Source organism: Pelophylax lessonae (assembly GCF_965119305.1).
Source record: "Pelophylax lessonae genome assembly, chromosome: 7".
NCBI classification, from domain to species: Eukaryota; Metazoa; Chordata; class Amphibia; order Anura; family Ranidae; genus Pelophylax; species Pelophylax lessonae.
Window position 1 is genome coordinate 26,898,651 of NC_138774.1, and position 23,504 is coordinate 26,922,154.

At 49.0% G+C, this 23,504-nt stretch overlaps 1 protein-coding gene across 1 annotated transcript in view; it reads right to left on the reverse strand.

The window, feature by feature from the left end:
• LOC309559750 (BCL-6 corepressor-like protein 1) overlaps positions 1-23,504 on the reverse strand; it is a gene marked incomplete at its 5' end in the record, with an annotated part of 105,176 nt that overhangs the window by 3,813 nt on the left and 77,859 nt on the right. Inside the window, 3 exons of the mRNA XM_082263188.1 lie at positions 1-136; positions 11,399-11,476; positions 12,261-12,406. The exon at positions 1-136 is cut by the window's left edge and continues 21 nt beyond it. Coding sequence (XP_082119314.1) covers positions 1-136; positions 11,399-11,476; positions 12,261-12,406 — 360 coding nt within the window. The remainder of the gene's footprint in view (positions 137-11,398; positions 11,477-12,260; positions 12,407-23,504) is intronic.

Here is a 23,504-nt window from a genome sequence, read left to right on the forward strand (position 1 = left end):
AGGTTGTAGCAGGGGATGAGCGGGGCGTCCGAGAACTCAAACAGGAAGTCGTCTTCCTCCTCCTTCTCCCCTTCCTCCTTCTTGTATATCTCCGAGGGGTCTAGGAGAATGTCGTGGCACACTTCATCCTTCGCATCTGCAATAAAAAATGTTCCAGAAAATTATTTTTTATATTGGTTTATTATTTGTGCTGCTATCGCACTGTAGATTTGCTGCTCATTATAATATATTCTCAATCTTCTTTTAGGCTATCATTTTAAGCTCGCTTTTTCTCCCCTATAAAAAATTACACCAATGACCTGAGGATTCCTCCTGTCCCCGTCATGCATGAGATGAACGCGGTTCAACAAAAACACGCCCCCTATTGACTTCCGTGCAAAAATGCGCCCCCCCTATTGACTTCCATGCAAAAACGCGCCCCCTCTATTGACTTCCATGCAAAAACGCGTCTCCCTATTAACTTCCATGCAAAAACTGCGCCCCTTATGGACTTCTGCGCAAAAATGCCCCTATTGACTTCCGCACAAAAAATGCCCCCTAGTGATTTCCGCACAAAAAGCGACCCCCATTGACTTCCATGCAAAAACGCCCCCCCCCCCCTACTGACTTCTGTGCAAAAACGTCCCCCTATTGACTTCCACGCAAAAGCGCCCCCTATCCACTTCCGTGCAAAAACGCCCCCCCCCCCATTGACTTCTGCGCAAAAAATGCCCCCTATTGACTTCTGCACAAAAAGCGCCCCCCCCTCCCCCATTGACTTCAGTGCAAAAAGCGCCCCCCTATTGACTTCCGTGCAAAAACACACATGCGTCCTCCCTCCCTGTGTCCCCCTGGCCTAAGTAAAAATAGGATTTTTGTCTTAACGGTAAAATCCTTTTCTCTGATGCTCATTGGCGGACACAGCTCCCGCCCCTCTGTGTTGGGTTATATTTCTTCTGACACTGCTTGCAACAAAACTGAGTGCCTATACCAGAGTGTGGGAGTATCCCCCCCCCCCCCCCCCCGGGACTGCCCATAGGCGTGGTAACATTTTTTTTTTTCCTGCCTGGTGTCCTACTCCTGTAGGGGGCAGCATAACCCAATGGTCAAGGAGAATCTGGAGCTGTGTCCGTCAGTGACAGAGAAAAGGATTTTACGGTAATTAAGACAAAAATCCCATTTTCTCTTCCGTTCATTCTCGGACACAGCTTTATATCTTCCTGACCATTCTCATAATCACCAGAGACATCGTGGGAGGTGGACCGGAGGAAGAAGAAGACCAGAGGGGAGAAGACCAGTGGGGAGAGGAGAAGACCAGTGGGGATAAGACAAGAGGAAGAAGACCAAAGGGGAGAGGAGAAGATTGAAGAGGAGAAGATTGAAGAGGAGAAGACTGAAGAGGAGAAGACTGAAGAGGAGAAGACTGAAGAGGAGAAGATTGAAGAGGAGAAGATTGAAGAGGAGAAGATTGAAGAGGAGAAGATTGAAGAGGAGAAGATTGAAGAGGAGAAGATTGAAGAGGAGAAGATTGAAGAGGAGAAGATTGAAGGGGAGAAGACCAGAGCGGAGAAGAAGGAGAAGACCAGAGCGGAGAAGAGGGAGAAGACCAGAGCGGAGAAGAGGGAGAAGACCAGAGCGGAGAAGAGGAAGAAGACCAGAGCGGAGAAGAGGAAGAAGACCAGAGCGGAGAAGAGGAAGAAGACCAGAGCGGAGAAGAGGAAGAAGACCAGAGCGGAGAAGAGGAAGAAGACCAGAGCGGAGAAGAGGAAGAAGACCAGAGCGGAGAAGAGGAAGAAGACCAGAGCGGAGAAGAGGAAGAAGACCAGAGCGGAGAAGAGGAAGAAGACCAGAGCGGAGAAGAGGAGGAAGACCAGAGCGGAGAAGAGGAGGAAGACCAGAGCGGAGAAGAGGAGGAAGACCAGAGCGGAGAAGAGGAGGAAGACAAGAGCGGAGAAGAGGAGGAAGACAAGAGCGGAGAAGAGGAGGAAGACCAGAGCGGAGAAGAGGAGGAAGACCAGAGCGGAGAAGAGGAGGAAGACCAGAGCGGAGAGGAGAAGGAAGACCAGAGCGGAGAGGAGAAGGAAGACCAGAGGGGAGAGGAGAAGGAAGACCAGAGGGGAGAGGAGAAGGAAGACCAGAGGGGAGAGGAGAAGAAGACCAGAGGGGAGAGGAGAAGAAGACCAGAGCGGGGAAGAGAAGACCAGAGGGGAGAGGAGAAGAAGACCAGAGCGGGGAAGAGAAGACCAGAGGGGAGAGGAGAAGAAGACCAGAGCGGAGAAGAGGAAGAAGACCAGAGCGGAGAAGAGGAAGAAGACCAGAGCGGAGAAGAGGAAGAAGACCAGAGCGGAGAAGAGGAAGAAGACCAGAGCGGAGAAGAGGAAGAAGACCAGAGCGGAGAAGAGGAGGAAGACCAGAGCGGAGAAGAGGAGGAAGACCAGAGCGGAGAAGAGGAAGAAGACCAGAGCGGAGAAGAGGAAGAAGACCAGAGCGGAGAAGAGGAAGAAGACCAGAGCGGAGAAGAGGAGGAAGACCAGAGCGGAAAAGAGGAGGAAGACGGGGCGTGGCCTGGCGCAGCATGTGAGAGGACGTGTGTGAGAGGAGCTCCGCCGGACCGATATCCTTCACCGCTAATCCTGCAGCCCTTCGGGCACGATAATCCTTCCTTCACCTCCCGCACACCCGCGGCACCGACCTCCGCATGTCTCCGCCGAAGAAAGGCTCTGAAGCTGCGGCAAAACTGGCTGCATTCCGGAGGCTGGAGAAGGAGGCCCCGATCCAAGATGGCGCCGGCCCGTCGCTCGTGGTGGAGGAGCCTGAGAGCCCTGCTACATCCAAGGTTTTGGAAGCGATTGCTACTTGCCAGACCATGCTGACTACTAAAATCGAGGAGGTGAAGGTAGATATATCTTTGATGCGTCAGGATATGCAGAAGCTGAGGGACAGAGTTGGTGAGGCTGAACACAGAATTAGTGGGGTGGAAGACTCCCTCCCCCCATTGCAAAGCTCCTCAGACAGGCTGCAGCAACAAGTACACCTTATCCTCCAAAAACAAGATGACATGGAGAATAGGCTGCGCCGCTGTAACCTGAGGTTCATTGGCCTCCCGGAGGGCTCTGAAGGTGCTGACCCCTCATCATATTTGGAACAATTGCTCACTCAGACTTATGGCAGAGAATCCTTTTCACCCACTTTTGTTGTGGAACGTGCACATCGCCTCTCAGGGCGCCCCCCCCCTCAGGGTGCACCCCCCCGCACGTTCATCGCTAAATTCCTGAACTATCGGGACCGAGATGCCATATTGCGCCTGGCCAGGGTTAAGGGGAACATTCCATTTGGAAATCACAAAATAGCGATTTTCCCCGACTTCTCTGCTGAGGTCCAGAGGCGCCGCAAGAGCTTTTTGGAGGTCAAACGCAGACTGCGTATCAAGAATATCAAATACTCCATGTTGTATCCGGCCCGTCTTAGAGTGGAGGGCGAGGACCGAGCCCATTTCTTTGAGGATCCGGAAGCCGCCATCTCCTGGCTAGAGGGACTGGAAGCTAGACCCTGACCACCTTGCCCTGGCGACTTCATGATACTTTCTCCCTGATGGCCTATACCTTAAGCTGCTGCAAGGGTGGAGGAGGGGTTTTGTAGATCCTGTGGAACTCAAGACTTTGCATCCCCCTCCCCCCCCCCCCCCTCCCCCCTCATTTTCCTGCACTATTGCTCCTGTGTTTGACCGGCGGAGCGCCCTAGCTCCACAGATGGAACTGATTTATCTGTTCTCTTCCTATGGACTTCCACCTGCCCATAGGCTTTGCTACCCAGCGATACACCTGTTGGTTTTCGCCCCCTACACCCGCTAAGGCGTGTGTTTGTGCCCAACTCCCCTGTTGCCCCCTGCGACTTCTGCTGGACCTGGGCCCCCGGGCCCCCTTGTTTATTCTATTTGTATTTTGCTGTATTTTTGCTGCATACCTTGGGGGTCCCTGGCCTCCTGATCTTGCTCTTTCCCAGTCGCATGTGGGCCTGTTCTGGTTGAGGCACTTGTTTGGGAACATGCCCGCACAAGTTGGGGTTGGTGCAGGGCAGGGAGGGGGGATTGGGGTGTTACCATTGTTTATGGTTTATATTTGGTACAATCTCTATACTGTTTCTGTTTTATGCACATTGACCTCAAGTAATAATTATTTGCTCTTTTGCTGCTGTATATCGCCGCTGGTGTGTGACCGTGGACTTGTTGGTTCCGCGGCCTTCCTGCCTGAGATCCTGGGAGCCTCCGCTCCGCGCTCTGTACTACCCCTGCCATGGCCGCATTGAAATTGTTGACGTGGAATGTCAGGGGTATGCGTGATAAGATTAAACGAACGGCTGTCTTTAATGTCCTACGCCGTGTACGGGCTGATATTATAGTTCTGGTGGAGACACATTTGGAGGGCCGTGTACAACAGTCCCTCAAACGTCCCTGGGTTGGTTGGGTGCAGCACTCTGCTTATAGCTCACACTCCAGGGGTGTGGCGCTACTGGTGGCCAAATCGGTACATTTCCAGCTCCTAGGATCTCAGGTCGACCCAATGGGTAGATATGTTTTTCTCAAAACGTCAGTCTATGGGGAATTGATGCTACTGATGGCTTTCTATGTGCCCCCCCCTTACTCTGCTGTGATTATTATGGAGGGACTGGCGTTTATGGCACAGAGCCCAGGGGCCCCGGTGATCTGGCTGGGTGACTTTAACAATGTGATGGACTCGGGTCTGGATAGGTCCGGTGGCGCCTCCCAGGTGCCGCCGGGGTCGTCCCCGACCAGGTTCTCCCGATTGTTGGAGAGCTTTGGTTTGGCCGACTCTTGGCGCAGCAAATACCCCGCGCAGCGCACGTACTCCTGTTTTTCGGCTGCACACCACTCTATGTCACGCATTGATCTGATATTGCTGTCTCGAACCCTGCTCCCCAGGCTACTGACGGCAGGCTTCGCCCCACGGACTCTGTCTGATCACTGCCCTTATTGGATACTGTTGTCCTTGCCCTGCAATAGACCTCCCCCGGCCTGGCGCCTGAATCCCGCCTGGCTCCCCTTGGTGTCGGATGGGAACGACATTGAGGGGACCTGGACACAATTCTTTTCTGACAATGAGGGCACTGCCTCCCCGGCTGCGGTGTGGGAGGCGTTTAAACTGTTCGCCAGATCCACTATGATTTCCAAAATCAAGGCTGTTAGAGCGCGGGCTGCCGAGGAGATCTCCAGGGCAACGACAAATCTAATTGAAGCTGAACAGGCCTTTATGGGGGACCCGACTCCGGCACATGAATCTCAGTATAAATTGACCTCTAAAGTCCTTTCCCAACTTGACTACGAGAGGGCGAAATCTAAGATGTTTTTTCAGAAGCAGAATCTGTTTGCACATGGTGAGCGGGCGGGGAAACTCCTCGCATACTTAGTTCATTGTGAGGATAGGCCCCCGGTAGTTATTACTTTGAAGGATGACCTGGGTAATGAGATCGCTGATCCTGCTGCGGTGACACAGTGTTTCCGCTCATTTTTTAGTACTCTTTACACCTCTAGGGCTCCCGCTGACTGCACTGACATGCATGACTTTCTGGACTCTATTGACTTTCCCACTTTGACACCCGACCAGTTGGCGACCCTCGAGGCACCCATCTCTGTGGAAGAGATTGCAGCAGCCGTGTCCAAGTTCCCTAGGTCTAAGGCCCCCGGCCTGGACGGCCTCCCGATTGAATTTTTCTCCCAATATTCGGAACTCCTTTCTCCTAAATTATTGGCTTTGTTTCAATCTCTATTCAAAGATGCAACCCTACCCCCTTCTATGCGGGAGGCGCTAATTGTGCTCATTCCCAAGCCGGGCAAGGATGTACACGCCCCAGAGTCTTACCGTCCCATCTCTTTGCTCCCAGTAGACACTAAAATCCTTGCGAAAATTTTATCCCTCCGCCTTAACAAGGTGATCCTTTCACTCATACACTCGGACCAGGCCGGGTTTATGCCTGGGAGGAACACCTCATTTAACCTTCGCCGGTTATTTATGAATCTCCAGGCACGGCACGACGGAATGGGTGGCAGGGTGGTGGTCTCATTGGACACGGCTAAAGCATTTGACTCGGTAGAGTGGCCGTTTCTGTGGACCTGTCTGGACCGATACGGCTTTGGACCTAATTTTATTAAGTGGGTCAAACTTCTATATAGCGCCCCGGTAGCTAGGGTCCTGGCAAATGGCTGGCAGTCGACCGCCTTCCCTTTATCCCGTGGCACTCGACAGGGGTGCCCCCTCTCCCCCCTGCTGTATGCCCTGGCCGCGGAACCTCTGGCGATGGCCATTAGAGCACATCCCGGGATTCGAGGCCTACGTAAGGGACCGTTGGAGGAGAAGATCAGCATGTATGCAGATGACACTTTGTTATATTTGGAGGACTCTCGGGAATCCCTACTCACGGCCCTTTCTTTAATTGAACGGTATGGACGATTCTCCGGTTTTCAGATAAACTGGGATAAGTCACAAATTCTCCCGCTTGACGAGAGCCCACAGGCAATCACCCCCGCAAGCCCAGCCCTACAATGTGTATCCCGCATTAAATACTTAGGGATTCAAGTGACAGCTAACTCAGCAGATTATGTCCCGGATAACGTTCAACCCCTGTTCCCTCTGCTTAAGGCTAAAATTCAAGTATGGTCCAAATTACCTCTGGGAGTGATGGGTAGAGTCAATTTAATTAAAATGATTCTCCTTCCCAAAATACTTTATGTTGTATGGCACTCTCCTATTTACCTGCCACTCAAGCTGTTTAAACAGATGGAATCACTCCTCAAGACCTTTGTTTGGGGTGCTAACCGGCACAAGATCTCCTGGCGCAAACTCAAGAATCCTACAAACCTAGGGGGATTGGCCCTGCCGGATTTTAATCTGTACTATCTGGCAGCTCAGTTGTCCCAGTTCTTTCACATAGATAAAACGGATAGAGAACGTTTTTTGACCCTGCTCTGCCCTGGGTGGGCTCATCCCCTCGGGGACCCCCTCCTAGTTATCCTTAGGGGTGTCAGGGGCTCGCCGGAGCCCTTGTGCCCCAGATCTCTTCTATACCACTATTGTCGGATCTGGGAGGTGGTAGCGTCCAGGCTTCGGTGCCCTCCGTTTCACACATTCACCCCTCTGTGGCATAACAGCGCATTACGCGAGTTCCTTTCCATCCCTGACCTGTCGATATGGAGCGGGAGGGGTATTCTTCTCCTTAGCCATATCTCCACGACCACTGGTCTGCGGTCTTACGAGGCCTTGCAGGATCAGTTTGCGATCCAGGGCCCCATGCACTACAGATACTTACAGCTCTCCCATGCCTATAGATCTCAATTCCCTGATGGCCCTCCTGAGCTAGAATCGGTTACCACCCTTGAGATTGTTAAAAGCACAGCACCCAGTCACCTTATTTCCATGTTCTACTCTGAACTTCACACACCTTCCTCGACCACCTTGGCTTTTGCACTTAAGACCCGCTGGGAGCGCAGTGTGGGGGCCATGGAGGATGAGGAATGGGAGGATGCCCTGGAGACGTGCCGCAGAGTGTCGCCAAAACTGTCGGATCGCCTAACTCAGACCTTTATAATACACCAGGCTTATCTCACCCCACTTAGACTGTCCAAATATCACCCTGACTTGGTCCCTTCTTGTCCTATGTGTGGAGACCCTGACGCCTCCTTCTTTCATCTCTTGTGGAGCTGTCCCCAATTACAGACTCTATGGCAACAAGTAGTCACATTCCTCCATGATAAGATGGGGTCTCCTCTGCAACTCTCCCCTAAGGAGTGTCTCCTGGGGGTTTACCCAGATGGAGAGATGCCCAAATCCACTGTCATATTTCTTCAGGAAACTTTGTTTATAGTACGTAAACTGATAGCCAGGAGGTGGATGAGACCTACTCCTCCTACTCTAGGTTTGTGGATTAAGGAGGTTAATAGTGTCATCCCATTTCATAAACTTTTATATAAACATAGGGGGTGCCCTCAGAAGTTCAACAAGATTTGGGACAAATGGGTGCAGTGCCCTGATACGGCTCGGTAATGCAGTGGGTAACTATTCTATGTTGACCGCCCCTGGTAAATCAATATTTTCTGTTCGAGGGTTGGATCGACGGAGAGCCACTGACTACTGTTTTGTTTTTTACTATGTCTGTTCTGTCTCTCGGTGCTGATCATTTTGTATATTTGTATTTTTGTACCCCAATGTGTTATGAACCTGATTGCAGTTTCAATGCACGGTTTATTTTTGTATTGTACCAAAATTTCAATAAACCTCACTGTTTTGAAAAAAAAAAAAGAGGAGGAAGACCAGAGCGGAGAAGAGGAGGAAGACCAGAGCGGAGAAGAGGAGGAAGACCAGAGCGGAGAAGAGGAGGAAGACCAGAGCGGAGAAGAGGAGGAAGACAAGAGCGGAGAAGAGGAGGAAGACCAGAGCGGAGAAGAGGAGGAAGACCAGAGCGGAGAGGAGAAGAAGACCAGAGCGGAGAGGAGAAGAAGACCAGAGGGGAGAGGAGAAGAAGACCAGAGGGGAGAGGAGAAGAAGACCAGAGCGGGGAAGAGAAGACCAGAGGGGAGAGGAGAAGAAGACCAGAGGGGAGAGGAGAAGAAGACCAGAGCGGAGAAGAGGAGAAGACCAGAGCGGAGAAGAGCGGAGAGGAGAAGACCAGATGAAGATGTTTAATAAACTTCTTAAAAACGTCTCCTGTCATTATTTACATACACTGCCTTTTATGGGGTGAATGGGTATTCACATAGGGAGGGGTCCAGGATCTGGAGGGGCCCCCTTGTTAAAGGGGGGGGGATTCCGATAAGCCCCCTGCCCGCAGACCCCCACATCCACCGGCCAGGGTTGTCGGAAAGAGGTCCTTGTCCTCATCAACATGGGGGCAAGGTGCTTTGGGGTGGGGGGTGCAGAGCTCTCCCTGCCCCAAAGCACCCCCCATGTTAAGGGCGAGTGGCCTGGTATGGTCCAAGAGGGGTTGGGGCCGCTCGCTCGTCCCCTCCCCTTTCCTGGCCTGCCGGGCTGCATGCTCGGATAAGGGTCTGGTTTGGAACATTTTGGCATTTGGGGTTTCCTCTCAAGATTCTCAGAGCGCAAGTCGCACCACAAGTCGGATCATCCGACTTCCATTCAAATCAAAGGCCTGAAAGCCGTATCAAAGACGGCTCCTAGGCAACCATGGATTTTGAATGGAGGCAGAAAATTGCTGCTAAAAGCCGACGTGGCCAAACATGCGATAACGCCACTGGAAAAAGCCACTAAAAGCACGTTTTTACAGCTTCTTTTTCCTGGCGTTGGAAGTGTCTCTGCAGCTCGTTTTTTCTGACGCCCCGTGTGAAAGGGGTCTCAGGCCTCATGCACGCGGGGAGTTTTTACAGCGGCTGCTTTTAGTTGTCAGACGTTTTTTCTCCTATGTCTCCATGCACACACAGGCTCTTATCAGCAGTTTTTGGCAGACACCGGTGCATGCTGAACACCGCACGCAATTTGCACCAAAAACGCACCGCATTCCTGTGCACATCCCATGCGATGTCTGTGCGATGCGATTTCAGCCATATATTTTGTAAGGCTCAAATTGCATCACATTTGCACCAAAATCGCATTGCACTGCACCCATGCGATGCGATTCTGCCAAGCGCACTGCATTTTGCAATCCGTTTCTGGGGTATCGTTCATGGAATGTGAAGCTCCCGTTGACATTGTGCCGATCTGGCATGCGATTGTCATGTCGAATCGCATGTCAAAGCTGAGTCTATTGCCAGCAACGGCTCACACTGAGGGCGGGATTAGAAACATTCAGCTAAACGCGCACAATTTCAAACTCGCATGTCAGTGCGACTTCGGGGGGCGATTTGACGGACATCTGTAAGGGTTCATGCACAGATAAGTCTATTGAAATCGCCCTGAAGTCGCCAAAAGTAGTGCAGAAACTAATTTTGGGAATCAGTGGGGGCGCCGCAAAGTCAGGGTTGCACCAATTCAGACGGTGACGTTGCCAGCAATAGGCTCTGATTTGGCATGCGATTTGACATGTCAAATCTGCCCAATGTGAACGGGGCCCCTGAAACAGATTGCAAAATTCAGTGAGCTTGACAGAATCGCATGGCATGGGGTGTTCACAGCCATGCGATGCGATTTTGATGCGGGGAAAAAAGGTCCACATTTGCACCAAAATTTTCCCCCGCACCTAAATCCTATTGCATGGGTGTGATCACCCAATGTGATGCAATTCTGGCAAGCATTGCATTGTGGGAAAATGGGAGTTACTCAAATAGCAGAGAGGCAAGTTTTAGCTAAAAACGCCAAAAACGCTAAAGAACGCTGAAAAAACGCTTAAAAACGTCAATGCAAAAAAGCTTAAAAACACTGAAAAATTCACTACAAAGCCACCGGCGTTTTTTATAACCTAAAAAGAAAACTTTTGCATTTTCATTACAAACCTTATTTTAGGCCCAGTGATGTCATAACTGGGTCTCTGTGCTTCTCTATGCAATGCGGGCAGATTATGGCTAGGGTGTAGGACCGGCAGGGTGCTGCACATAGCTCCCAAAGTCATCTTTTTAGACTCTGACATCACTGGGACTCCGAACTTCCATATGCAATGCAGACAGATCCTGGAAGGTGTGGAGGGCTGGCAGGGTGCTGTACATAGCTCCTAAAGTCATCTTTTTAGACTCTGACATCATCACTGGGTCTCCATGCCTCCATATGCAATGCCGGGAGATCATAGCTGGTGGGAGGGGTCTGTACAGAGCCTCCTGAAATCATCACAGCACCCTCCCCTTTGTACTCCTTTCAAAAGCGCCCAAGGGTGTCCAAACTATGGCCCTCCAGCTGTTCAGGAACTACAATTCCCATCATGCCTAGTCATGTCTGTGAATGTCAGAGATTTGCAATGCCTCATGGGAATTGTAGTTCCTGAACAGCTGGAAGGCCGTAGTTTGGACACCTCTGCGGGAAGCCCTGATGCCAGCAGTGGGCTGGCCCTGGGGAGGAGTTATGCAAAACCTAAATGCCTTGATGGGTGGAGCTCGGTGTGCAGGAGTGGGCGTTCCTTGGCAGGCTGTATTTGCATGCAGACCGCCCACTCCGCCTCCATGATTGAAGGAATGGTAATCCAATGAATGAAAGGGGCGGGGGCAGGGACAGTGAAACTGGATGATGCTGGCCATTCTCCAGCCTGGAAATGGGAGGGGCCGGCTCTATACCTGACTACTAATGCACACTGTGAGTAGATCACAGTGTGCAGTGAAATCTCAGAGAGGAGATTACTAATCAGCATTAGAAAAGCCTGGAATACAAAGTGGGGCTCCCTGGGGATTCTGAGCCGTGATGGAAATCTATAAATCAAATATCCATTCTACATTCTGTGAAGGTAAAGTGTACCCCCGGACCGCAATTCTCACCTAGTACGGAGCTGCTGTAGAAGTCCCATGATGCCCTGGGGTCGCCGTCGGTGCGTCCTCGCAGGTCTGACAGGTAATCTGTAGAAAAGGCAGACAGGTGAGAGGCAGGAAAAGAGCACATCGGGGTACTGAGCTCTACATCTGGGCTGTGTGAGTATTCTGATGAACAGTGCACCGTCCATGCAGCCCTTAAATCGTATCCAAACACAGCCCCCCCCCCCCTTTAATTTCACCTGGATATTCTACAAACAGGACAGGACTACCGCAGGCCAATCCCAACCACCACTATGCAACCTGCTAGGACTATATATATATATATATATATATATATACCTAGAGCTGTATATGGAATATATATATACCTAGAGCTGTATATGGAATATATATACCTAGAGCTGTATATGGACTATATATACCTAGACCTGTATATGGAATATATACCTAGAGCTGTATATAGAATATATACCTAGAGCTGTATATGGACTATATATACCTAGAGCTGTATATGGAATATATATACCTAGAGCTGTATATGGACTATATATACCTAGAGCTGTATATGGACTATATACCTAGAGCTGTATATAGAATATATACCTAGAGCTGTATATAGAATATATACCTAGAGCTGTATATGGAATATATACCTAGAGCTGTATATAGAATATATACCTAGAGCTGTATATGGACTATATACACCTAGAGCTGTATATAGAATATATACCTAGAGCTGTATATGGATTATAGTGAATACGGCCCCTTCCTATGTAATATAAGAAGTTGCACTTTAAGTCACATGACCAGAAAACCGTTTCGGGTTGACCAGTCCAAACCCTGACCTGACCTGTGACCCCCAACGTACCGCTCAGGAAGGTCCTCATGACATCGCTGCTGGCCAGCTTCATGGGGGTCTGTCCGGAGTAGGTGGCCAGCGTGGGATCGGCACCGTAGGAGAGGAGCAGCCACACCGTCTCGATGTTGTCATTGACCACGGCGTCGTGTATGGGCCTGGTAGAAGGATACAATCCGTTATAAGGCTGACAGTCACATAGTTACATAGTTAGTGAGGTTGAAAAAAAGACATCAGTCCATCCAGTTCAACCTATGATGTGTGTGTGTGTTTACTGTTAACCGTACATCGTATACCCCTGTATGTTGTACATTGTGTACCCCTGTATGTTGTACATTGTATACCCCTGTATGTTGTACATTGTGTACCCCTGTATGTTGTACATCGTATACCCCTGTATGTTGTACATCGTATACCCCTGTATGTTGTACATTGTATACCCCCTGTATGTTGTACATTGTATACCCCCTGTATGTTGTACATTGTATACCCCCTGTATGTTGTACATTGTATACCCCTGTATGTTGTACATTGTATACCCCTGTATGTTGTACATTGTATACCCCTGTATGTTGTACATTGTGTACCCCTGTATGTTGTACATTGTATACCCCTGTATGTTGTACATTGTATACCCCTGTATGTTGTACATTGTATACCCCTGTATGTTGTACATTGTATACCCCTGTATGTTGTACATTGTATACCCCTGTATGTTGTACATTGTATACCCCTGTATGTTGTACATTGTATACCCCTGTATGTTGTACATTGTATACCCCTGTATGTTGTACATTGTATACCCCTGTATGTTGTACATTGTATACCCCTGTATGTTGTACATTGTATACCCCTGTATGTTGTGGTCTTTAAGGTGCCCATCTAATAGATTTTTGAAACTATCGATGCTCCCTGCTGATACGACGGTTTGTGGAAGAGAATTCCACATCCTTACCGCTCTGACAGTAAAGAACCCCCTACGTACTTTAAGGTTAAACCGCCTTTCCTCTAGCTTTAGTAGGACTCCCAAAGGCAGGGGCATGATGGGACTTGTAGTTCCACAACAGCTGGAGGGCCGCCAGTTTGACACCCCTAAGCCCTTTCCTCCACCAGCCTGACTGTCCCTGTCCCGCCCCTTTTCTTTAGCTCTTCCAATCATGGAGGGTTAGCTTCCCATGTGGATAGGGCGGATTGCAAGCTTAGGAACACCCACTCCTCCAGACAAATGACATCCACCCATCAAGGAAGTGATATTTTGCAAATCTCCTCCCAAGGTCCAGCCCACTACTTACATCAGGGCTGAGGACTCTGGAGAGGAGTACTGAGGCAGGGCCATAGGCATGTGCAAGGTGCGCCTGGGCACACCCTAATCACCCCCGTGCTGCTCCACCCACCCCCCCCCCCACCGCTGTGCTGCTGGCTTCCCTCCTCTCCCCCTGGCTGCTGCGGGGGATTTTTTTCAGGATGGGCAGCAGGGGAAGGGGCTAATCAATATGCAATTTATCGGCCCCTTCCTTTTTAAGAACACACAGTAACTCACTATGTCCGTTCATCACTGAAGCATAATAAACTGTATCCTATGCTTCAGATTGTGAATGAACAGGAAGCCGCTCAGCACACAGCACTTCCCATTCATTCACCGTCGAGTGCAGCTGAGGCTGCAGAGAAAGGCATGCGTGTTTGAGCTTTGGGGTGCGCACCCCTAATGCAATAAGCTGCACATACCTATGGGCAGGGTGCTGTGATGTTACAGAAAGCTATATACAGCACCCTCTCACCAGCCATGATCTGCATGCATTGCATAGGGAAGCACAGAGACACAGTGATGATATCTCGGAGTCCAAAATAAAGTATAGAATGAAAGTGAATGCGCATGTTGATGAGATTGTAAGCTCCATGAGCAAGGCCCAGCTATTCCTTCTGTATTGCAATTGCACTGTTCCCCTTTATATTGTGCTGCGCACACTGTTGGCACTATATAAATCCTGCATAATAATAATAATAAAAATAATAAATATTGAAGGGGGAGGGACCAGAGAAGGAAAAATTCAAGCCTATAACATCATCTGGTTGAGGGGTGAAAGTTTGGCCTCAGTAGGACACTGTGGGTCCGGGGCAGCCATGGTGAGAAGTCAGCGGGTAGAGCAGAGGAGGGTTCGCGGACAACCATTTGCTGATCGTTCTCCAGCGAACAAAGCTGGAAACTATAAAAACATTTCATCTATTCCAGTTTCAGGACTGTCATTCCCCAGCAGCACTGTGCTTTATCAACTATAATAGGGTATCTCCCCCATATTAACTGTTAAGGTATTGGTACCCAAAAATCCAAAAAAAATTCCCTATTCCCATTCCCCTTTCCCAGTGAGAACCTCTACATTTGGGGAGCTTGAGGTCCCACTTACCCTTTTACCCCAATTCTATATTAACTATAATAGGGTCCAGAGGTCACGAGGTCAGAGGTCTATTCTATATTAACTATAATAGGGTCCAGAGGTCAGAGGTCTAATAGACTGCCATATCAATTATGACATCAAAAAGTGAAAAATGGGATTGTTGACTTACCGTAGAATCCATTTCTTTGAGGTTCATTGACGGACACAGCTCCTGATTCTTCTTAACCATTGGGTTATACTGCCCCCTACAGGAGTAGGACACTAAGCAGGAAAAAGTCTGGCTACGCCTATGGGCAGTCCCAGGGAGTATACTCCCACTCTCAGCTATAGGCGCTCCGTTTTGTTACAAGTAGTGTCAGAAGAAAGCCAACTCCACAGAGGGGTGGGTGCTGTGTCCATCAATGAACATAAGGGAAATGGATTTAACGGGAAGTCAAAAATCCCATTTTCTCTTTCCTTCATTGACGGACACAGCTCCTGATTCTTCTTAACTATTGGGTTATACTGCCCCCTACAGGAGTAGGGCATGAAAAAGTCTGGCTACGCCTATGGGCAGTCCCAAGGGATATACTCCCACTCTCAGCTATAGGCGCTCCATTCTTTTACGAGCAGTGTCAGAAGAAAGCCAACTACACAGAGGGGTTGGTGCTGTGTCCATCAATGATCATCAGAGAAGTGGATTTTACGGGAAGTCAAAAATCCCATTTTCTCTTTTGTTTATTGACGGACACAGCTCCTGATTCTTCTTAACCTTTGGGACGTCCCAAAGCAGTGTTGGGAAAAACATCAGAATAAAAATTCAAGGCCAACCATAGACAATCAGGTAACATAGAGCTCTACCATAAACAACTGGAGCTCACCTGAAAGACAATACTCCCTCAAAGGAGGACCAGGTCCACTAAACAGCAGCCAGAAAAACCTTGTGGCCAAAAGAAGCATCTACAGATGCCAACACATCCACTTTATATAAAATTTGTAAAAGCGTGCACCAACAACCAGATGGCCACCTTGCAAACCTTCGTCACTGATGCATGACGACGGAAGGCCCAGGAGGCACTGGGCTCCCTAATTAGTGTGCCTTGACAGGCAAAGAAGGAACCTGACCCTTGATGGAATAGGCCTGAACAACCATCTGTCCAATCCATCTGGAAATGGTTGCAGAAGAAGCGGACAACCCTTTGTGAGGTCCGTTCGTGAGCACAATAGAGAGTCTAACTTCCTAAAAGACTCCGTAGCTGCCAGGAACACCCTAATTGCCCCGACCACATCCAAGGCATATTCCTTCAGATGTTTAGGCCTGGGACACAGGGAAGGCAACACAATGTCTTCATTCAAATGACTGTTAGAGACCACCTTAGGAAGGAATGATGGACAGGGGAGACCACCTTAGGAAGGAACGATGGACAGGCGAGACCACCGTAGGAAGGAACGATGGACAGGCGAGACCACCGTAGGAAGGAACGATGGACAGGCGAGACCACCTTAGGAAGGAACGATGGACAGGCGAGACCACCTTAGGAAGGAACGATGGACAGGCGAGACCACCTTAGGAAGGAACGATGGACAGGGGAGACCACCTTAGGAAGGAACGATGGACAGGGGAGACCACCTTAGGAAGGAACGATGGACAGGGGAGACCACCTTAGGAAGGAACGATGGACAGGGGAGACCACCTTAGGAAGGAACGATGGACAGGCGAGACCACCTTAGGAAGGAACGATGGACAGGCGAGACCACCTTAGGAAGGAACGATGGACAGGCGAGACCACCTTAGGAAGGAACGATGGACAGGCGAGACCACCTTAGGAAGGAACGATGGACAGGCGAGACCACCTTAGGAAGGAACGATGGACAGGCGAGACCACCTTAGGAAGGAACGATGGACAGGGGAGACCACCTTAGGAAGGAACGATGGACAGGGGAGACCACCTTAGGAAGGAACGATGGACAGGGGAGACCACCTTAGGAAGGAATGATGGAAGCATCACCTTATCCTTGTTAATCCCATAAGGTGAACGACAGGATAACGCCACCAGTTCCGACACCCTGCGCGCAGAGGTGAAAGCCACCAAAAAAAATGGCCACCTCCTGGGACAGCGAAAGCAGGAAAAGCTCCCGAATATTTTCAAAGGGAGGCTCCTGTAGAGCTGAAAGCACCAAATTAGGATCCCAGGGCAGCAACGGAGCCCACACTGAAGGAACCAAATGTCGGACACCCTGAAGAAAGGTTCGCACCAGGGAGTGTGGCCAAAGGTCGTTGGCCCTTGATGGTAATTCTGTTCAACCCCCTGTTGGAGGAAAGTTAAGATCTGATCCACCAACAAGGAGCGAGGATGAACACCAAGAGACTCACACTGTGCAATGTAAGTCTTCCACGTACGAACGATGGTAGGTCTTCGTGAAGTAGATTTCCTAGCTTTCAACAGCGTAGGAATCACCGGCAAACCTCTATCCTTTAGTACCTGCCGTTCCAACAGCCAAGCCGTCAAAGCCAGCGACTAAAGCAGGATGGAAGATTGGTACTTGGGATAGCAGATCTTCCCTGAGAGGAAGTCCCCAAAGAGCATCAGTGTACCAAGACCGGCGAGGCAAGTCTAGAGCCACTAGAATGGAGACCCAGTGGGGGCCTGCACACTCATTGCACTGATTGGCCAGAGGGGGAGCCAATCAGCGGGTCCGGCGGATGCGATGTCCACTGGCCATCCACCATCACTACCCATAGGGACAGAACGGCGGCCTGCCTATTGAAACACAAGGTCTCTGTGTTCATCTCAGGGAGTCCATACCCCAACACAGTTAGAAAGCACCCCCTAGGGACACACTTAACCCTTTGATCGCCTCTGGTGTTAACCTCTTCCCTGCCAGTGTCATTAGTACAGTGACCGTGCATATTTTTAACACTGATTACTGTAGTAATGTCACTGGTCCCCAAAAAGTGTCAGTTAGGTGTCCAATCTGTCCGCCGCAATGTAAAATAAAAATCCCAATCAACACAAGCTTATTGTGAGTTTTTTTTTTACCAAAAATATGTGGCAGAATGCACATTGGCTTCGGCTTCACAGCCCGATCCCTACTGCGTTAACTGGCCCGGCACCAGAGGAAGGAGGAGGGGGGTTGAACTTCTGAGGGACCACGCCATGGCGGAGTCTCATGGAAGTGGAGACGGGTACCTGTCAAAAACAGGCACCTGTCACCCCCCCCCCCCTCCTGAAAGGTGCCAAATGTGGCACCGGAAGGGGGAGGAAGCAGATAAGCGGAACCTCCACCTGTCAGAGTGCCAGGAAACCAGACCACATGAAGATAAACAAAAATAAAGCGATTTATTTATGCAACAATAATCGCACAGCAAGAGAGAGGAGCAAAATCAAGAACAGCCGGGGTCGGAAGCGGGTAGTCACCCAAGCCGAGATAGAATCCAGGAACAGGTAGTCATCCAAGCCGAGATAGAATCCAGAAGCGGGTAGTCTGCCCAAGCCAAATCAAGAACAGTCGGGGTCAAGTTTGGAAGTGGGTAGTCATCCAAGCCGAGATAGAGTCCAGGAACAGGTAAGTCATCCAAGCCGAGGTAGAGTCCAGGAACAGGAAATCATCCAAGCCGAGATGGAGTCCAGGAACAGGAAGTCATCCAAGCCGAAATGGAGTCCAGGAACAGGAAGTCATCCAAGCCGAAATGGAGTCCAGGAACAGGAAGTCATCTAAGCCGAGATAGAGTCCAGGAACAGGAAGTCATCTAAGCCGAGATGGAGTCCAGGAACAGGAAGTCATCTAAGCCGAGATAGAGTCCAGGAACAGGAAGTCATCTAAGCCGAGATAGAGTCCAGGAACAGGAAGTTATCTAAGCCGAGATAGAGTCCAGAAGCGGGTAGTCTGCCGAAGCCGAGTCGTCGTCTGATGCGGGGTCGTCTGCTGATGAGGAATCCAGAGCCAAGGAAGGTCGTCAGCCAAGCCAAGCCATGCATGGAGAAACCAGAGGACTGCTAGAAGTAATGCACCTTGGAGCACAAATGCAAGGGCAAGGTCTAAAAGCCATCAGGTGATATATAGTCAGGTGTGCAACATCATCACTGAGCGACGCCCAGGCAGCAGACAAGTGATGATGCAAACAGAGTTTATAAGAGACAGCAGTCTGCACATGTCCAAGATGGCTGCCAACAGGAAGGCAAGGTAAGACCTTGACACCACATTTGGGTGGAACTCTGCTTTAAAGGGACACCGGGAATCGGTGAAAGGGGTCAAGTAAATATGTAACCAGGGAGCGCTATATTACTTGGCATACGTAAGCAGTCTGTTCTTCCTGCCTAGTAGCGCTGTGTAGTGATTGGACTTGACTGTTCCTCTATCTTCCAGCACTCCAGCTCATGGGTAGAGATCACCCCGAGGGAGACTTCTACCCGTCTATCGCCAGCTTACTTTGCATACTATGAAATCATTGGCGGCCACATCAGAGGGTTTTGACGGGCTCCTAGGCCTTAGTCACGTGACTCAGTGTGGTGCGTCCCTCCCTCAATGACAACCACAGAGGGCGGAGCCCAGCACCAGGGGACACCTAAGGCTTTAATCATACAAACTCCCATTCTGGGATTTCATTCAGCGTACTTCAAACGAAGGCCGGGATGATGATTACAGCTGTTCAGTCGCCGTGCTCCGTCCCCAGAGTCCCTTTTAATGGAAAATATTTAGATCTGACCGGTATGCGCCTTTAATTCGGTCCCTGGAACTCCAGCAATGTGACTTATAAAAATAGTGGCTACACAAAAGCGAGCGTGGAAGAATGCAATTAATCATCTGTCACTCACGTATTAATTATGCATATCCAATTAAGCAGCTACGGCTTCGCACATTTTTCTACAGGCGCTACAATATGCGAGACGCGGATGCCAGCCGTCCGCTTCATCCTCCCCTACTCCTCCGAATCTCCCTGCGTCCTCCGGAGTGCAATAACTCAGCAATGTTACATCCTGTATGAACGGTCGCTATGGAAACCGCAGGCCTGGCTGGGCAGGCGACCATCTTGGAACTTTTCCTGGGAGGCCTCCCTGGTCACAGCGGAGAGAGCCGTCTAAAGCTCCAGTGACTGCGCGCTTGGGTGTGTGATACTGTGGAAAGCTCCGCATTCATCGCCGTCTTTTATCATCGCTGTCTGACAGATTTCCCCAAGTTGTTTCACAAGATTCCAGACATTTATTAAAAGGTTCTTTTGGCTTGGTCCTCAAAAAGCTTCATGGCTTCGACCTGGCGCATTCTGCTTCCAAGTATAGCTGATACGATGCAGCACGCAGGGTGAAAAATAGGAATTTTGTACTGTAAAAAGGCTTTTCTTGAAGCCACTGAAGGACACAAGAGGTCTTAAAGCGGAGTTCCACCCTGGGAATACTTTTTTTAATAAAAATACCGCCGGGACAGTCAGGGCTAGTACATTCCACAATGGCTAGCCTCTGATCTGTCCCGGGTTGCACTTACCTTTTAGGAGAAATACTTACCTTGAAAAAGTATTTTCCAGCGCTGCCATCTCAGGTGTGGGCAGCTTGAAGCCAGCGTGATCCTCTTCTGCGCCCTCTTCCGTCTTTTTCGGTCCCACGATGCACTGCACCGGCCCCGCCGTCACTTCCGGTGCCGCAGCGTCATCCCTGCACAGCTTCTGGGCATGCCCAGAAGGTGTTTAGCAAGGTATGACGGCGCCTGCACCGGAACGGACGTCGGGGGCCGATGCAGGCGCATAGATTCCTGGGAGCGATGACGTTCAGCTCCCAGGAATCATTGCAAGCCAGGAAGTGACGACTCGCCGTGGCCACCGAGGGGAGGAAGAGGAAGTAAGGTGAGTATATTTTCTTCTAAACCAGGCAAGTAAAAAAAAAAAAAATTGCGATTATCCATTTGTTTTTCAGGTGACCCGGAGCAAGAAGATGGAGGTAAGTTTAATTTTAGGGTGGAACTCCACTTTAACTGGCGGGTTGTACTTTATGTCCCCCGAGGACGAAACAAGTTGGGAAGGGGGGGCGGAACTAGCAGCCTATCACAGCTTAGTGGTTATGAGCTTTTGTTACCCTGAGATGTTTTGCATTAAATTCTTCTTAGAAATATTACACAATGCTCCTTGGTTTCCATTGTGATTTTTATGGTTCGAGGTTTTGCGCACTATTTTTGCTTATTATGTTGAGTTATTTTGCCCCCCTACACAATTACTTGGCCTAGAAATTTTAGGCCAGCCCAGGGTAATCCATCCTACTAAAGTAAAAAAACAAAAAAAAAACAAAAAGGGCGCACCGGCCTAGCACATTTGCCTCAATAACAGGCTTTATTAATTAAAAAGTATATATACTCACAAAGGTTATATGTATATATACACTCACATAAAAAGTATATATACTCACAAAGGTTATATGTATATATACTCACAAAGGTCATATACTCACAAAAAAGCACATCCAATCTGAACATCTGGAAGAAACTGTATCCGTGAACAATGTCCTCAATATATGATGGCTAACACGTTTCAAGGCTTAGCCTCTTCTTCAGAGCACCTGAAGAAGCCTTGAAACACGTTAGCCATCATATATTGAAGACTTTGGTCACGGATACAGTTTCTTCCAGATGTTCGGATTGGATGCGCTTTTTTATACCTTTGTGAGTATATATAAAATAATATACTTTTTAATTAATAAAAGCCTGTAATGGAGGAGAATGCGCTAGGCCGGTGCGCCCTTCTGTTTGTTTTGTTTTTTTACTTTAGTGCCTTCGGACAACCCCAGTCAACCACTTGCCGACCGCCGCACGACTATCTACGGCGGGGGTCAGCCCCTCCTGGGCAAAGTGACGTATATATAAGTCACTCGCGCGCAAGCAAATAGGAGGCGCGCTCCCGCCCCCGCTCGTTCACTGTGTTCCCCACGAGAGTGACCGGCGGCTCGGATGTCCGCCGGCCACCCACGATCGTCCGCTGCAGAGGGAGAAAGGCAGGAGGCTGATTTAAACAAAGCCGCCTGTCATTCTCCCTGGTGTAACTGCAGAGATCATACGATCCGGCTATGCAGGATCGTATGTCTCTGTGGTTACATGAAAAGCCACACCCCTTTACAGTTAGAAGCACGCCCCTAGGGACACATTTAACTCCTGCCTCTCCAATAAAGTTAACCCCTTCCCTGCCAGTGTCATTTTTACAGAAATAGTGCATATGTATAGCACTGATTACTGCAGTAATGTCACTGGTACCCCCAAAAGTGTCAAAATTGTAAGTCAAGGGTCCGATCTGTCCGCCGCAATGTCGCAGTACCGCAAAAAAAAAAAAAAAATTGCAGATCGCGCCATTACTCGTTAAAAAAAAAAAACAATAAAAATTACAAAAATCTTTCCCTTAGTTAGTAAATGCAATATTGTAAATGAGGAAAATAGGTGCGCGAACCTAGTGGCAGGATGAAAAAGTGAAAGCAGCACTGCAAAAGAAATTAATTGTGAAGGGGTAGTAATATATGGAACATAAATTACAAAAGTGCGCTAAACAAAATGATGAGAACACAAATGTTCATATGAGGTGTCTGCTGTGCCAGCAGTAAGTGCTCAACCTATATATCCAAAAGAATATAAAAAGTCTTTCAGTCCAAAAATGGTGAAGGTTGGGGAGTGATGGGAGGTGGGTGGGGCCTCTTCCCAGACTGTGATCCAAAGTGAATGAAAGTAAACTCAAATGCACTGTGAACACCCAGTGATAGGAGTGGACTCTTACCACAATATGGAGAGATGTGAGTATATACTGTATTTATACGGAGGTCCAAACTGATCAACTAGATGATATGATTCTCAGGAGGAATGGATCAGCCAACTGCTTCCAGATTGAGGGGATCTGTAGGCTTCCAAGACCAGTCCCAGAAGCCGACTCATCAGTGGAAACGCATCGGAGGGGAGCTAGCCGTGCTGTCACCAGTCTCGGATCGTACTGCAGACGTCCGGGACTATCCTGTACACGCTGTTCATTCATCTGGAAATTGTAAGTGTCATTTCACTTGTTTTGATAATAAACTGAAGGTAATGCACTATAGTCCCTTCTTCTTCTTTGGGCACGATCTTTTGGCACTATCCCCCTGCTTGGAAGCCTACAGATCCCCTCAATCTGGAAGCAGTTGGCTGATCCATTCCTCCTGAGAATCATATCATCTAGTTGATCAGTTTGGACCTCCGGATAAATACAGTATATACTCACATCTCTCCATATTGTGGTAAGAGTCCACTCCTATCACTGGGTGTTCACAGTGCATTTGAGTTTACTTTCATTCACTTTGGATCACAGTCTGGGAAGAGGCCCCACCCACCTCCCATCACTCCCCAACCTTCACCATTTTTGGACTGAAAGACTTTTTATATTCTTTTGGATATATAGGTTGAGCACTTACTGCTGGCACAGCAGACACCTCATATGAACATTTGTGTTCTCATCATTTTGTTTAGCGCACTTTTGTAATTTATGTTCCATATATTACTACCCCTTCACAGTAAATGCAATAACTTTTGCGCAAACCAATCAAAATACGCTTATTGAGATTTTTTTTACCAAACATATGTAGCAGAAAACAAATTGGCCTAAAATGTTAAAAAATTTTGATTTTTACATTTTATTTTTGGGAATTTCATATAAAAAAATTTGAAAAATATTGTTATTTTTTCAAAATTGTTGCTCTTTTTTTGTTTATAGCGCAAAAAATAAAAATTGCACAGGTGATCAAATACCACCAAAAGAAAGCTCTATTTGTGGGGAAAAAAAAGGTATTTGGGTACAGCGTCGCACGACCGTGCAATTTTTAAAAGTCACGCAGTGCCGAATCGCAAAATAGCCCCTGGTCTTGAGCAGGCAAATCCTCCGGGGCTTAAGTGG